We start from the raw sequence: 16,436 nt of genomic DNA on the forward strand, positions 1-16,436 counted from the left end.
GTAACGAGTTATCACTATTATTAGTCACCCCTTTACAAGCCACAAGAACAAGGGTATATACTTAATCTCACCTCAAATGAGAGATCTCTCCTGAGCGACGACTGAAGGAAGGAGCTCCAAAACTCGAAAGCGAAAACTATACAAGTTGACACCGGAAAACACGACATATCAAAGACTTGCCTAGTTTGCTCAATTTTCGAAATATGGAAAAAAGAAGACCTAACTTTCTACTTCCCACAGAGCATTAGCACATCATCATTATCCTCCCAATATTTGTCGAATCCAGGGTAGCTCAAGATGGAACTACCGCATTAGGCAACTACGAGACGCAAGTGGACCCAGTGGCTGACATCAGCCATAAGCCACCATAATGGCTGACGAGAGCCTTCGCGATGCCCTCTCCCAAGTTTCCTATTATCATTCTCCTGAGTCAAGGATTTCGGGCACGACAATTGAACTGAAAGAGATGGAGCAAAGACGTGTTGGCGATTCACAGTCCCCCACGGAGGCGGATACGAACCATGACACGCGCAGTAGCCCATCAGCCGCGAAGAAAAAGGTTGTTCGTCGCGATCCTGCAAAGAGACGGTTGCAGAACCGTCTAGCGCAAAAAACATACAGTGAGCTTTTAACCCCTGGGGAAGAGACGGGTGACCGTTTTTTTATATGTGGTGGATTCAAGGTGTTGCGGGCTCTGGTGGCTGACATGATCCATCTCAGGGGAAAAGCAGAGGAAGCGCATTCAGGAGCTGGAGCGCCGTGCCGGGGAATCCGGTCCCGAGGCACATGCAGGTCCTCCTCCCGGGTCTAATGATACCCAAATGGTAGTCAGGGCCGCTGCAGAGCCGGCGATGAATGCAGGAACCCTCAATGTTGAGACGGTCAATCCCTCGCAGCTCCAGGCTGGCAGTGGGACCTCAACTTCGCAGTCAACAGAAGATATCTGGGGCCAAGATCTTCTTTCAGCCACTCTTGATCAATGGCTCAGCGAAAACCCCATAGGAGTTGACGAGAACCAGTATTCCATGGTATACTTCAACTGCGGTTGTCCTATCCTCCACATCCCCAATCACTCATCCCACGTCCTCCTCCCTGTCATCCCAGACCCTTACATGAACACGTTACGCATCGACATCATCTGTGTCGTCAGTGCCATGCTGCAAAACTGTCTCCAGCTTGGCATCACACACGCCATGTACTGCTCCGACGACGCCATATCGCCCTTTTACAGGCCTCACACCGACGCAGAGCCCGGCCAAGGCGCCGTGGTTTCAGCGGTGCAGCGTGGATTTCGTGCTCTGCACTACGACCTAAGACCCACGCACAAGCAGATTGTGATAGAGCACCATTCGTTTCTCGACGCGATCCCGTTCAAAGAGATCAGGGACAACATCATTGATAACATGGACAACATGGACGAGGATGAGTTCTTCCATGATTCGTTGAATCACCTGACGTGTTGGGGGAGTGTTGCAGGGGCGCATACTGGATCTCCGTGGGATGCTCGAAGCTGGGAAGCGACCGAGATGTTCTTGCAGAAGTGGTCGCACATTGTGGGAGGTGAAGACGGCGAGTTGACGAGGAATTCGCGGTGGTGGAGGTCTCTCAGGGGTGAGAGGGTAGTGACCGAGGTCATGTAAGACCGAAAGCGTCTAAGAGAAAGATGGCCAGTATGTTGAGATGCCGAAATGGCTTGTAGATATCCAGCTTAGAATTGCTCTCATGTAATCGACCGTCTATACAAATATGCAGAATGACCATCGTTGAGCATGATGAAACCCCTGAGCTACATCTGCGCCGACATCATGATGTGAATGCCAAACAGTATGGAAACCACCCAGAGAAACACATATACCTTGTTCTACCTTGACGCCGCCCACTGAAAAACTCCAGTAGGTTCAAGTGCTTGCCTATCCCAAATTGAACACCGCCTTGTTGACCTGAATATCGAAAAAAGCCCATCCATGTACGTTTGTTGTGTGTCAAACCCGCATTCCATGCAGTTTCTGGTCTTGTTGTATAAGTCATATCGGAAGCTCACATGACAGAGCATGATCCGAGTGTGCGAGCCCTCCGGCGACCCGTGGGACCCAAGCCTCCGTCTTCCTCGTCCATATGGAGGGCTTGGGCCTCCCGGGCTCGACGCCTGCGTCTCCGGTAGCCCGCACCTGTCATGCCCGCTTCCTCGGTAGCCTGCATGTAATCTGCCCATCTCCTCTCTAAGCGGCCTGCGGCTGCAAGATCCCCCCGCAGAACCCGCTTCTGGTGCTCGTCAACCGTCATCTGCCAGCCGTAGAAACACTTCAATCCAATCACCTCAGTCGGGTAGCTCACTCTGCCGCTCTGGCCTGCGACAGGCTTGACTTGAGTATTTCGGAAGAGAACTTCTCGAATACCCGCCCATGTCACATTCTGACAGTCATAAACCACCATCTGGAGAGTGAGGTCCGGCCGTGTTCCTGCTTTCATGGATCGTTCGGAGCGTTTCATAACCATGGATGCTGCCTCTGCGAGGACGAGGTTACTAATCCTGGTATTGTCCAGGTCGACACTCCTGAGTTTCGTGCAACGTTCCATAACCGGTAGCATTCCCGTATCACCAAGATTCTCACAGTAGCTCAGGGAAAGGTGCTCCAGTGAGTCAGCACATGGCGCCTTGGCTAGATGTTCGGACAAGATCGAGTTTGTGAGATTCTCAAGGTCTTCGAGCTCAAGGTGCGTTAGCCTAGGCGTCGAAGCCAGAATGGACTCGAGGGCATCGTCGTTCAACAGCTTGCAGCCAGAGAGCTGCAGACCCTCGAGATCTGGCACAAGGTGACCCAAGGCTTTTACACCTGCGTCTGTGAGATGAGCACAACGGCTGAGATCCAAGTGGCGAAGCTTTCGAGGAGGAACAATTGGCTGGTCGGTCAGAATATCAATCTCCGGCTCAACACCGTGCATCATGACTTGGAGAGCTTCATCGGTGAGCTCCGCGCAGCCGCTCAGAACCAGTCTCTCCAGGTTGTTGGTCTTGAAGATGGCCTTTGCAGCAGCCAAATTATCGAAACCTCCGACCTCGCCGGCACGGAGATCCCTCAGCTTTGGGCAAGCTTCAACAACCGCCTTGACGCCTCGAGCGTCCACTCTGCCACACCATGAAATGTTGAAAATCTCGAGTTGGGGGCAAGATTCAGCAATAATCTTGCAAGAGGTATTGGAAACTGCCGTCAGTCCAGTCAAGTTCAGACTGACCAGCTTCTCGTTGCTTCGCAGCAAGCTGTGAAGCGTATTCTTTTGAAAGTTCTGGCAACCTTCCAGGGTTGCATTCATGAGGTTCTTGCACGCCTTGACAATAACCTCTGTGCGCTTGTAGTGCTCAACTTGCACACAACCTCGCAGGTTTAGGTCCTTGATGAAAGGGCCCGCGGCGACGATAATCTTGGCCAATGATTCGGCTGGGACTTCTCGGTAGAACTCAGAGGCATCAAGAGATGTCCATAGTTGGCCATCGAAACAGGCCTTGTAGAACGACCTCGAGACTCGAGAAGTTCGTACCAGCTCTTTCGGTCTGAAGAAGGAGAAGATGTGAATTTGGAGCTCGTAAGGCATCCTCTCCCAGAAACGGAAGGGTGGCTTCTGGATCGGCTTAATGCCGGGGCGGACGTCTTGCTTCACCCTGAGATCAGACGGGAGCGGCACGGTGCCTGGAGTTGTGACCGGGGTGCCATTGTCGATCTTCCGGATTCCCAATTGACTCTCGATGCTCTCAAACGGAAACTCCCCAGAAGAATGGGCATAAAATGTCGAGGCGTTGGAAACCCCCAGTGGCGATGATTGTGGGGTTGGAGATCGGACGCTGTGGGGGGTCTGAGGTGGGCCAACAGCGGCGAGACTAACACACGAGAGTGTGCTTCGTGTGCTATAGGGGCTCCCAACGGACCTCGAGCGACGCAAGTTGGTCAGTGAAGGTGATGAAGATATCCGTTGAATCCGTCGGAGCAGCCGGTGACGGTTCTTCTCCTTGACCGGCATGTCCGGCACTGGCGGAGTGGATACGCCTTCTAGGGCCGGCGTCGCGGCGCCGGAAGACGCTATCTCGTGTACGTCCATAGTGTTCGAGGTTGCTGACAACCAAGACCAAAGCAAGAAAATGAGTCCAAAAAAGTGAAAGAAAACCGATGCGTTTCCTGCGCTGACAAGCCTTCAAGGCAAAAAGAACAAATACCACCACTGATAATTGTACTCGTCGGTCGAGCGAGGCCGGTCGGTCGGGGGGTGGCTGGTGCGTTCCTCGGTCGCTGTTGAGGCGGACGCTGTTCTATCTCATCGCTAGCGAAGGACGTTGACGGAGGATGGCCAGGCGGTTCGCGGAGGTTAGGTTTGGATACAAAAAGTGACAGGGCACCGACGATGGGAAATGCAAACAATAAAAAGAATGAAACTGTCGTGAAAGGGAGAAGGATGAAAAAAATTGTCGAGCTCGACGTCTCTTGGAGGGGGGACTCGAGATCAGCAGACGACGGGGTGATGGTGGTGGGGGAGTGGTCAGCGGGGCCGTTGTGGTACTTGAGGTCGAGGCGTAAGATCTTCCAGGAGAGACAGGAGGAGATGATGGGCGTTCAGTCGAGGTGCGCGTAAAAGGCACATGCCCATGGGAGGACCAACATGACCGTGATCACCGGAACGAGAGAGGGATGGAGGAGAAGAAGGAGGAGGAAGATGAAGAACAAGACGGGAGCCTTTTTTTTTTCTGCTGGAAACCGCGCCCCCGGAGCACACCCGTACTTGACTTTCCACTCACCACCTACCGAGCCCGAGTCCGAGTTAACAGTAGAGCCTAGATGGATGCATGGTGTGGGAGGGGGAGGACCCTGCTTCTCGGCCTCACACGCTAATCCCCACCGTCTAGGTTCTTATCGTGCTGCAGCGGCGGCGGGGTCGGCTACTGTACGGGCAGAGCTCCGGCTGTAGCGAGTTCATCCGTCTAGTCCATCACCGATGGGAATCCGATGGGGTGGATGGCGTCGACTCTATCGATAAGAACCTTGGTAGCGCTTCGGCGAGTCCTGGCTGGAATGAGACCTTGAATCACATCGCGGGATACATGAGGCAAAAACGACAACCCCAAACCCTGAAGCGGACAAGATTTCCCAATAATCCAACGGGGCGGTGATCCGGAGGCCAATCGGTATTGTCCAGTACAAGGCCACTCCAGCCCATACTCAAGGATCCTCTCTTCTCTTTCAGGGGGTCCTTCACTGGTGTGTGCATCGCCTCCACCCTCCATCCATCCATCCATCTTACCCGAGCCATCCCCAACATAGGCTGCTCTCTCGTGTGTCCGCGTGGCACCCGTCTTTGGGTTGTTGCGCCGTACCTAGCAAGATATCACCCAAAAATGCCATTTCTCCTGGTCATCATCTCATCCATTTCGCCCAAGGCGCCAGATTGTGGCTTTGTTGCTTAATCCCGCTCTTGGTCACGCTTTAAACTTTGGTGAGAAAGACCACTTACACTGGATCATCGTTACTGCAAGAGGCTACCCGCCGTTGCGTCGAGGCCTTGAACCCGAGCGTGCCTGTCTCGGATCGCCCAGTTCTAGACGTCCCCCCCAAAGGACCCCCAAGGTTCCAAGGGGTCCTCGGGCCCTTACACCCAGAGCTGTAGGCAAAACGTTCCCTGACTCAAGGGTCCAGCTCGCGATGGACCAACCATGGGAGCCGCTTCTCCGCATGCAGGTTCTGGAAGGCGGTCAGAACAACGTCCGACCAGTGAGGGAAAGATCGCGGTCCACGACAGAATGCTGGGCTGAGGGTTTTCTTTGCGTGGCTGCGTCTGGCCGTCGAATAGCGGCCTGCGTCCTGGGGCGCCTTTGTTGCCTCATGGTCTTGTTCCTTCCTCTTCCAGTTGACGCGGGCCTTGATGCCGAGAGCCCGGGGAAGAAAACCCCGCCAAAAATGCCCCTCACCTTGGGACTCCGGAGCGTTGACCCCGCCACGAGTTGTTATCGCTCTTCTCCATCTCTTATCGCTTTCAAGCACCTCATGATGCCTTTAAGAAGGCATGAACTCCAAGCCGGTTAACGCGGTCAGAGACAAACATTCTAGTTGCTCATGCGTCACTTGTCGACAGCGCTTCATATGCACCTCTGGTCCCCTTTTTGGACCGCTAGACGTCTTGTTCCCGGATTTGGCGCCCACCTGGAGATGACACCGACTCTCAAGTGACAGGTCTCAGGGTCATATGCCCTCGTGTCTTGGTTATCGTTAACCATTCACGCCCTTTTTCTCTCAGCCTGAAGCAGAGATAACGATTCCGCCTGCTCTGGCTGTGATACCCGTTGGTGTCGCGTGCCTCGTTTGAGTTAGTGTCTCCTGGCGAGACATTTTGGCAGCTATGGGTTGGTCTTATGACTATGTCACGCTGTGATGATCAATATCTGATTCTGAGGCTACCTATATCGATCGCTATCTGCAGCCTGCTCTACCTTGGCTAAAAACCTGGGTCTTAATGATATCCCGCTACTGGACATGGATACTTCGAACTCCTTTGATCGAGCTTTCATGACAGCCATGGCCAAATACCTTTTTGGTCTGGTGGCTTTGAATTAGGTTGACAGCAAGATGGATGTCTCAAGAACTGAATGCCAGTTATGTCCTCCGTATCCCCGACCCTGACTTGGTATTTCCCCCTTCAATATGATAGCAAGGGAAGTCAGTTGTAGGTCCTCACCATTATTCTCTGATTCTGCTGATCTCTCGTCGGTGGAGAACCTTCTGTGGGCCCTGACGCAATCCAAGAGTCTCCGTTCTCTTGGCTGAATGATTCCCAGTCGAATCGATTGGCAATCTCGGATGGGTCGAGGAGGCGTTGACTGCAAAGCCCAACTCCACGTGGCCGTCAAAAGGGGAACAGTTCGCTCCTCTTCTCCTATGCTGTTGCTTTTTGCCCTCATTTCTCCCGATTTTGCGCATTTTTCTCTCCTGGTTCATGTGCGAAACCTTGGGCGTCTTGACAGTAACACGACGAAGTGATCGCCAGTCAAGTAATCTCACTCACATTGATACTCCCGCTTGACACAAGACCCCGAAGACGATGAACCGTTCCTCTAGGGAGTCGGGGGCCCTTGATGCTAGACCTCATTTGGTGTTGCCGTCGATGACTAAGTTGAGGTCTCACTCAGAGGCTGTTTACTTTGTCCCACGCAGGAACTGTACCAGCCGACAATATTCAACAACTTGATTTAGGTTTTGAGTTACCGTGGGAACAAGGGGCAGCTCATGCGCTTCGACGCAATATTGATTCACGTGCTGTTGTTTATTCCCATCGTTGAGTCATCTTGGAGAAGAGCAGCATCATGGATCAAAGTCTTGGACACACTCTTCAACTCTGTGAGGTGGGCCGGCCGCCAACTCAACCGATACGCTATTATTCCTCCCACCCTCTAGTGGCCGTCGGTGACGGAGTCTGGTCTCACAGCCCGCGCAGGCCGGGGATGGATGGACCCAGCCAGAGGACAAAAAATTCAACGAGCCTCAAGCCTCATCCCCAATTGAAAATTGGACCAAAAAATTTTAGGTAGCACCGCAATCTCAGGGTGCAATCCAGCTCCAGCGCCCCCTTTGGCTTGGCGTAGCACATGCCGGTCGTTGGGGACTGAGGTGCTTCGCATGGAGTTGATGATCTTCTTCGAGGTTCCAGCTGCTGGCGTCATTCGAATCCTAGACGGACAAGGGCACCTCTGACAGCAGACGCGGATTGGAAACTCGTAGCTTCCGGCCAGGCTTGCGTCGGTTTCTTGCCGGGGTTCTTCACTGTGATCGCCGCAAACTCCCTGGGTTCAGGGACCTTGGGGAGCCGTAGCTTGGATGACAGCCAATCAGAGAGCCCCTTTGCCTCCATCACTCTGTTCTTGGGCAGCCTATGATAACCACCACAACCCCCATGAATTAGAGCCGTCCAGTGTGTAATTACCTGCCCGGGCTGGGCTACTCCTCAAACCAAACCCACCATCCTCCCTCCTCCCGCGAGCCTTACGACTGAGACGTCCAGCGCCTGTTCCTCTTCTCGTATTCCCTGGCTCGATTGCCGACTTATCCATCCCTTATTTTTCAAGCATCAACATCATCTTTTACCGACTCGACCGCCTGCCTCTCGTCCTTGTCCAATCCGCCGATCTCGACCGTTTTCTTTGTCACCTAGGTCACAAGCCAGGCCAGGTTGAGACCCAGCAACAACAAGACCCCATCCGTCCACCGACCGCCACCACCCCTCGAATCGTAACCCTGGAGTATCAATATTCCTCGATAAACCGGCTGGCGTCTGCTTCGATTCGTCCTCTTCTCTCCTAGACAATCTATGACAGCAACTTCTCCTTAGTGGCGACGGCTTCGATCCATTTTGTTGGAGCTTTTGGGCGACCAGACCCAGCCGACCGAGATTTGCTGCTCAACCCCGCCATCCTCAGAGCACGCCTCTCTCGCAGCCCTTTTCTCACCATCTGACCTGTGGTTTCGGCCTTCTCTCGGCCGACTCCAATTATGCTACAGATGCATGGCGGACAACCTGATCATGGTATGCCCTGCCTACCTCTGGACTCGTCCCCCACCGCAGCTGACCACGACGCTCTTGCGCAGGCACCGAAAATCACACGGGAGACGACCATCAACGCGGACGGGAAAAGCTGGCGACGTCGCTCTCCCTGCCCAAGAACCGTAGCACCGGCAACCTGGTTTCCGCGAGCGAGTCGTCACCGAAGCAAGATCGTAGTAGAGTCCGAATGTCGCTGGATGCGTCTGCGGCGGCGGCGGTTGCCGCTGACCTTGAAGCCATCACCAGGTGCGTCGAGTGGAATCATGTGTCGCTCAGCCCGGGTGTGGCGGCCAAACCCAGCACGTTTTCCGCTGACCACCATGTCAACCCCAGGTCCCCCATCATGACGGATCATGAGCATGGCCTAGGCCTTTCTGGCCTCCGCCGCATAAGACAACAACGTCCTCCGTCCCGGAACCCAACACTACCGGGATCCCGAGCCTCGTCTCGAAGCCCTTCCGTAGCCACTCTGTCTCGCTCCACCTCGATGAGTGCCATGGTCTCTAGCACCGGCAACCTGCCGCTGGCCGGTGGTCCGGCATCTCCTAGCTTCTCTGAGGATCTCTCACGCTTTCCTTCCGAGTCTCTGCACTCGTTCTCTTTTGCCAATCAGTCCGAAGACTTCTTGCACAACCGGCACAATGTCTTGAAGCGGTCTATCGAGTTCATGAAGGACCATAGTCTTCCCATGAACTCGTCACAGGCGGCTCTTGCAAGTGCTCAAGCCAGGGCCAGTGGTGATGTTGAGACTCAAAACATGCTTGACCTGCTCGCCCAAGCACAGCTGATTAGAGCTGGAAATCTTCCAAACCCTGATGAATTCTATCAACCAGCCCCATTGACGGGCCCTGCTGGAGCCTCGGAAGACAACGTTTTCGACAAGAACTTTAACCCTCGAGTATCGAGCACTGATTTGACGCAGCCTCGACAAACGTCTCCTGCGCCGATGACTCGCCGATCACGAACTGAGACGGCGAGAAAGGCTAATGTTGTTGAGCCGACAGAGGTTGATCGTGTCCCAGAGTCAACAACAACAATTAAACCTCCGACGGGTGAGGAAGAAATTCTTGCCGCTGTCGACAAACCTGCACCTGCACCTTCACGACCCACGAACCTGAAGCGAACCATGACAGACATAATGTCAGTGTCTGTTCAAGACAAGTTGATAGACACTATGGCTCAGCCATTCTTGACCGGCCAGCCCATGTATCAAGAGCCATTGGCATCGCCGTCTTTGGGGCCGCTGCCTAGCTCCTCAACATCCAACTTTCCTACTCAGCTCGGTCCCTCAGTTCATGGACACACAAACCGATGGGTTCCGGCCGCCCAAGCAATCTTTACGACGGAAGTGAAGCCTCCGTGGACAATTATTGCGGCAAACGACCTGGCTTGCTTGGTGTTTGGCGTGACGAAAGCCGAAGTGCGCAAGATGGGCATTCTGGAAGTGGTTCAGGAAGAGAGACGGGCGTGGTTGGAGCGCAAACTTCTCAAGAAGACAGAGGACGAATTCTCCGATGCCAAAGTGTCATCGGGACAAGCAACACCGGCAGCCTCGGCAGCTTCAGCACTACTCAATGGCCGATCTGGTATTACAGCTCAGCTCTTGAGCAAACCAAACTCAAGAACCCAGCCCCGGAGCTACGCCGCGAGACGCGCACAAACGGTCCACAGTGGTGACCCAAGTCCTCCAAAGACCCGTGGTGGAGGACACCATCGAAACACATTATCGAGGGGAGTACTCCTCTGCGGTGACGTTGTGCCGATCCAGAAGCGCAATGGCGCAACAGGCTCTGCTAGCCTTTGGGTCAAGGAGAAGCGAGTAGGCCTCATCTGGGTTCTGGAAGAGATCCACGAAGACGTAGCCCACATTTCTCTAGATGAAGATGGCATCGTCCAAGAGGTGACAGGATCCACGTTACCAATCTGGGGTTTCGAGTCGATTACTCCAGGGTTCGATATCGCCAGACTAATCCCACGAATCCCCAGGCAGGGCATCGATCCCAATACTGGAGAGATTGATTTCGCCCAGGCCACACGGCGAAGATTCTTCACATGCCCTTACTCGCCCAACGTCAACATTCCTTGCACTGTTGAGCAAGTCAGGGGCAAGCTACAGCTCCGTGTCTCGACGTTCCCTCACATGGCTGGAATCGTGGTGGTCGAGCCAGAGGGTCTCAAGATTCGAAGCTCCAACTCGGTCTTTTGTGGTGCGCTTTTTGGGTTCGAAAAGGCGGATGGCAAGTCCATCAACACCATCATCCCAGATTTCGACAAGATCCTGGACTCGTTGATAGAAGAAGACGGCCTTCAGCTGCTCGATGGTATGGTTGTTCCTGAGCACCGGTTCAGAAAGGCATCCGCGTTTCTCGCCCTTAAGGAGCATCGCCCTGATGCCGCCTCCGCTTTCCTTCATCCTGCCGGATTACGCGCAAAGCACCGCGACGGATCAGACCTGAAGGTTGACGTTCAAATGCGCGTAGTCAAGAGTGAAAAGAAGACGCTCGTGGTCAACGAGACGGTGGTCGAAGGCAGTGATGAGGATAACGCCAACCCGAGCAGTGGCGACGAGACGTTCGAAGTGACCCGTTCAGAAATTGTGTATGCCCTGTGGATTACCTACTCCCGCCATCTCCATGGCACCCAGCCGAACCTCAACAACCTCGAGTCCCCTATCCGGTCCGGAGCTGCAACGCCCCTTCACCAGCCATCTCCTGGTCAGACCCCGGCCCATACTCCCCTAGAGATCACCTCGGACGACGAGGCGCCCAGGAAGGACCTGCTTGTTGCGGCAACCTCGCTCTCTAAGCAATTAAAGGACCTCACTCTCAGTGCCGCTGCCAAGATCACCGGCCAGCAAAAGCCTGCTCCCCAAGTTGATGAACCACCCCCGCCCCCCAAGGTCGTTGAACCCCCTCATAAGAAGACCATCAACGACTATGTGATTCTCGAGGACATGGGCCAGGGTGCGTACGGCCAAGTGAAGCTAGCCCGAAATAAGCAGTCAGGTAAGAAGATTGTGCTCAAGTATGTCACCAAGCGGCGTATCCTCGTCGACACGTGGACCAGGGATCGCAAGCTGGGAACTGTGCCTCTGGAGATTCATGTCCTCGAGTACCTCCGCAGACCCGAGTTCCAGCATCCCAATATCATCGAGATGCAGGGCTTCTTCGAGGACGACATAAACTACTACATCGAGATGACCCCCCACGGTCTGCCCGGCATGGACCTGTTTGACTACATTGAGCTGCGAACCAACATGGAGGAGTCCGAGTGCCGCAGCATCTTCGTGCAAGTAGCCAATGCCATACATCACCTGCACACCAAGGCTCGGGTGGTGCACCGCGATATCAAGGATGAGAACGTGATCCTCGATGGGGAAGGCAACATCAAGCTCATTGATTTCGGAAGTGCTGCATACATCAAGAGCGGTCCTTTTGATGTCTTTGTAGGAACGATTGGTGCGCAACCCCCTGAGCCTAACATCGGCTTGATGACCTGACTAACTTGTGACTAGATTATGCTGCTCCTGAAGTTCTTGCTGGCAAGCCATATCGTGGTACAGAGCAAGACGTCTGGGCACTTGGCATCCTTCTGTATACCATCATCTACAAGGAGAATCCCTTCTACAGCATCGACGAGATCATGGATCGCGACCTGCGTATCCCCTTTACCATGAGTGAGGAGAGCATCGACCTGATCCGCGGCATGCTGAACCGCGACGTCGCGGGCCGCTTCGACATCAACCAGGTCCTGGATCACCCCTGGTGCCAGGTTGACGCCGCCTCATGAGAGCCGGACCCTACTCTCATTCGAACGAAACTACGACGATGACGACGACTACTGGTCAGCCAAATGAGTCGGCCTACGTCGACTGGCAACTTCTTTTTTGGTCATGATACCCCCTCCTCCAGCAACAAGACCAACCCCTTCTTCCATTTATGTGTTTTGTGGGTTAGAAATGTTTCGATTGGAAAGCCGAAATGAAGATAGAAAAGAGAAAAAGACCATCTCAGCTAGGAAAGGCTGAGCACGATGATGAGTTGGTAGAGAGGGCGCTTTTCTGACAGGAATTATATTTGATTCGATGGGTTACTACTACTACTACTATACATGAGCCAGCAGGATCAGGGGCTGACGGGTCTGGGATGGCAAATGATGGGAGTTGATTGCAGGGTTTGTCTCTTTTTTCTTGGAATTTCGTGGATAGAGAGCAACCAAGACAGCATGTGACGTGACACAGTGAATGTTCACTTGGGAAACGATGGTGAATAGAGATGATTGCGTGGTGGCTATCAATATAATATTCACAAAAACAAAACTCGATCCTCTCTCTCTAGCTAATGATAACTCAACTCCGGGTTTGCCCTGAAATTGCAACGACAACGACATTCGGGTACCGGGCATTCGACATGTCTAGCAAACCACTGCCTGGCGTGATCTAGATGCAAGACATGTTCGCAGCGTAGGCAAAAGGTTGGGAATCGGCCTGCCATTCTGCCCTCGCCCTTCTCCTCGGGCTTGTCGGAGCGCGGCACGCCGACAATCTCGAGGCAGACGACGCAGCGCGGGAGGTGGCGGCCACAGTTGGGGCAGCTCACACCAGCGTTGATGCTAGTGGCAAGGAGCGGATTCCGCGTCTCGAGCGATGAAGGGCCGGCAGCTCCCTGCGCCGAGGTGCCAGCACCAAGGTGAGGCGGCTGGTGGTTGTTGACAAGCGAGGTTTCGGCGTCGCAGAAGACGCAGCGGAGGGCGATCTGTCGCGAGGGAGGTTTGAGGTTGGGGATTCCGTCACGCTTGGAGCGTTTGGTGGACTCGACATCGAACTTTGTGCGATGAAAGAAGAGCTTGTGGCGTTGAAGGTGAGCTCGGTAGGCGTTACGCCAGGCGCGGCAGCGGATGTCGTCGATATAACGGGGGGCACAGATGGAGAGGACGAGGGCCGCGGTCTGAACGTCGTGGAACTTTTGTATGTAGCGAGCAAAGATATCAACCAGAGTCTCCGAGATGCCTGTAAGAACGATACCCTCGATGTCGCCATCGGCTACTGCTAGGGCGACCTGGTCGTTAAGCCATGCGGTAAGTTGATCGTCGTCAAAGTTGCGGACGGCGACATAGACTCGATCAGAGAGGGGCAAGGATTGCTGGCTGGCGATGGCTGACCAGTCCCCGGTCGCGATGAGTGACGAGATAGCACGAAGATAGGGGTCAGTCTTGGAGGCTACGGCCTCGTCAAAGTCCAATTGCTCCTTGGCGAGCTGGCTATCACCACGGCCCATGAGCTGTAGAGCCAATGACACAAACAAGAGCTCTGGGTGCGCGGTGCTGGCCTTTTTAAGGATCTGAATGGCCTCTTTGTGGTCACCCGTGAACAAGGCTCGAGCAGCGGCCATGGTATGGATGGTGGTGGGATACTCAGGGTCTGCCTTGCGGTTGCGGCCCTTGGGATCGTGCTTCTCAGAGTCGCCCCAGCCGCATATCTCAAGACAGAGCTGACGATGACAAGGCCACTTGGTGGTTTTCCCGTCAAACTTGGGGAGGTGGTTCTTCTTACAAAAGGACCCGATTAAACGCTCCCAGGTTGATCGATCAGGTGGTGATGTGCCGGCTGGTAGTCTAGTTGAAGGATCACGGCCTATAATCATGTCAGATCAAGCAGTGCCTTCAGCAAAATTGAGTGCGAACCTAGATTGTTTGTCCATATTGAGTGAACGCCCAAGTAGCTGAGATCGAGGCTCGAAAGGATCAAACCTCCATCATCAGCAGTGTCTTCTGCGGCTAGAGAGAGGTCAGCATTTGATAGAATACAATGTAACCCTTCAAACCAGACTTACTTGCAATCCAATCCCAGACATACTTGACCCAGGGGTCATCTGCTACAATGTCTCTATTGGCGACGGCATCGAAAAGATACTTTTCCTTGGCACGCAAGAGCATTGTATGGTCAATGACGTTTTGTGCTTCCCTGGGGAGTCCCTCCGCCTCCGCCAGCGAAGCCAACAGCGCATCATGGATCTCACGGCATGAGCCCAGGCTATCAGATGCTAGAGACATCTCACTCATCTGGCTTTGAACGATCTTGGTGTCGCCGGCGCGTGGCTTAACACCGTTTGCTGATTTAGGAGCTTGGAACTCGTCCCTCACAAAAGCGCGCAGGGCCCTTATCTTTGGAGCAACAGTAGAGGCTTCATGGAATGCCTCGGGCAAGGGCGAAAGAGTTGCCCCGACGTTCTCTATCGAGACGGAAGAAAGGGTATTTGATTGTATTGCAGCTTCGGTGTCTGCCCGAACGTTTGCGCTCTCTGGTCCAAAGAGCGGGACATCTGACAGGGCCTCTTCCATGAGCAGAGGCCCCAGAATGTCTGGAGCCTGGGATGGTTCGAATTGCATCATGGTGTGGTAGGGAGCTCCTTCTAGTATAGGGTCAGGTTCCGCAAGCTAGATGAAGAATCGAATCGACGTACCTTCAAGGCCACGATGCGGTGCTTGCCAGGGCACAAGCTTGTAGACGTGATCTGACGTATGGGATGGCTGCTCCAAGATCTCAAAGTTTCCATTTGCTCGTAGAACAAGAAGTCGTGGGCGAAGAACAGGAGAGCTCAATGTCACCCAGTCAAAGGCGACTATACGATCATTCTTCCTTGATGTTTCGACATATGAGACATCCATCTCATAAGATTTCTGGACCTGGAGGAGCTCTGGGCCGCTAGAGCTGGCCGACGGGGTTTCTTTGTTGGTCTTTAATACCTTGAGCTGACCAGTACGCGACAATACGGCCAGGAGGCCTCGGTGGTCGCGACAATAACGTAGGGATCTGACAAGAGAATACTTGCCATCTGCTAAGAAGGGGTCGGAATCTGTCTCGATCACTCGGTCAAGACGCAGAGCTCCTCCCCAAGGCAGGTCATCTTCATCAACCGCCTGTAGGTAAGAGTGAGCAGCCACAGGCCTCGTGGTTGCGCGCCGATCCCAGATCATGACACCGGGATGGTCCAGGGCGGATGATGCAAAGTAGTTTTGATCAGCATAATCAATCGTGAGGTTGTTGTTGCATTTGGTCTGAAATGTAACAACACTGCCCGGATCTGATGAGAAAGGACATCTAGATTAGCTGGATAAACTCAACATTGATTCTTAGAATCTTACCGCGAAGATCATGTATGCGAAGTCCTTGGGCCTTGATGCCCACCACGAGCGTCTGGGGGCTGTCCTCAAAGAACTTGATACTAGATACAGACACACTTGGTTCAAGGCGATGCTTGGGGTCTGAAATATTGGTGGCATCCGATGGAAAACCCTGTGTGTTCTTGTCAAGCGAAGACAGGCGGCTAACATCCCAGATATGAAGACATTGGTCCATCCGAACGCGGTCAAGGCCAACAGCTAATAGGCCTGTGGTGTTGAATGCGACAGCCTGACACGTGCGAGACATCTTGAGACCCAGCTCAACGTATGCATTGGATCCATCGTCGATCCTTAACAGGTTCACAATACCGCTCCCAGTGCCGACGGCAAGAAGGCCAGGGTTGGTGGGTGACCAGTCATAAGTAGTGAGCGGAGGGAAGTCATCGTGACGGTTGAGTTTCTTGTAGTCAAATCGTCCTGCCCTGGCGTGTCCAACGGGCTCATAGACCTGGACAACACGGTGCTGGAGGTTGATGTGGATGAAGTTGTCCCATGAAGGATTGGATGACCATTTGACGAGCCCTGGTTCTGGGCGGTCCATGGCGGAGACTGATCAGCCCAGCGAGGGGGCCTCCCACGCGAGCATGTGAATTGACGATGAAACTCTTTATGAGCGGTATCTCCAGGAGGGTAATGCCAGCGGTTGCGGCTTGAAGGCTGGACTTGAAGGTGAGGTTGAA

General features: G+C 53.8%; 4 protein-coding genes across 4 annotated transcripts; 2 read left to right on the forward strand and 2 right to left on the reverse strand.

Moving 5' to 3' along the window:
- Positions 1 to 370: 370 nt before the first annotated feature.
- On the forward strand, positions 371 to 1,640 carry NCS57_00611600 (BZIP domain-containing protein; the record flags this gene model as incomplete). The annotated part of the gene is made up of 2 exons (XM_053056014.1): positions 371 to 620; positions 721 to 1,640. 2 exons carry the CDS (start codon positions 371 to 373, stop codon positions 1,638 to 1,640), a joined length of 1,170 nt encoding a protein of 389 aa, XP_052914969.1.
- A 397-nt stretch (positions 1,641 to 2,037) lies between these two features.
- NCS57_00611700 (uncharacterized protein) lies at positions 2,038 to 4,092 on the reverse strand (the record flags this gene model as incomplete). Its single annotated transcript, XM_053056015.1, has 1 exon — positions 2,038 to 4,092. One exon carries the CDS (start codon positions 4,090 to 4,092, stop codon positions 2,038 to 2,040), a length of 2,055 nt encoding a protein of 684 aa, XP_052914970.1.
- A 4,430-nt stretch (positions 4,093 to 8,522) lies between these two features.
- Positions 8,523 to 12,363, forward strand: NCS57_00611800 (Protein kinase domain-containing protein; the record flags this gene model as incomplete). The annotated part of the gene is made up of 3 exons (XM_053056016.1): positions 8,523 to 8,556; positions 8,619 to 12,032; positions 12,089 to 12,363. 3 exons carry the CDS (start codon positions 8,523 to 8,525, stop codon positions 12,361 to 12,363), a joined length of 3,723 nt encoding a protein of 1,240 aa, XP_052914971.1.
- A 548-nt stretch (positions 12,364 to 12,911) lies between these two features.
- On the reverse strand, positions 12,912 to 16,297 carry NCS57_00611900 (Zinc-ribbon-16 domain-containing protein; the record flags this gene model as incomplete). Its single annotated transcript, XM_053056017.1, has 5 exons — positions 12,912 to 14,206; positions 14,257 to 14,349; positions 14,406 to 14,984; positions 15,036 to 15,656; positions 15,718 to 16,297. The coding sequence occupies 5 exons, from the start codon at positions 16,295 to 16,297 to the stop codon at positions 12,912 to 12,914; spliced, it is 3,168 nt and encodes a 1,055-aa protein (XP_052914972.1).
- Positions 16,298 to 16,436: the final 139 nt, after the last annotated feature.

The sequence above is a fragment of the Fusarium keratoplasticum genome, chromosome 4 (assembly GCF_025433545.1).
Source record: "Fusarium keratoplasticum isolate Fu6.1 chromosome 4, whole genome shotgun sequence".
Taxonomy (NCBI): Eukaryota; Fungi; Ascomycota; class Sordariomycetes; order Hypocreales; family Nectriaceae; genus Fusarium; species Fusarium keratoplasticum.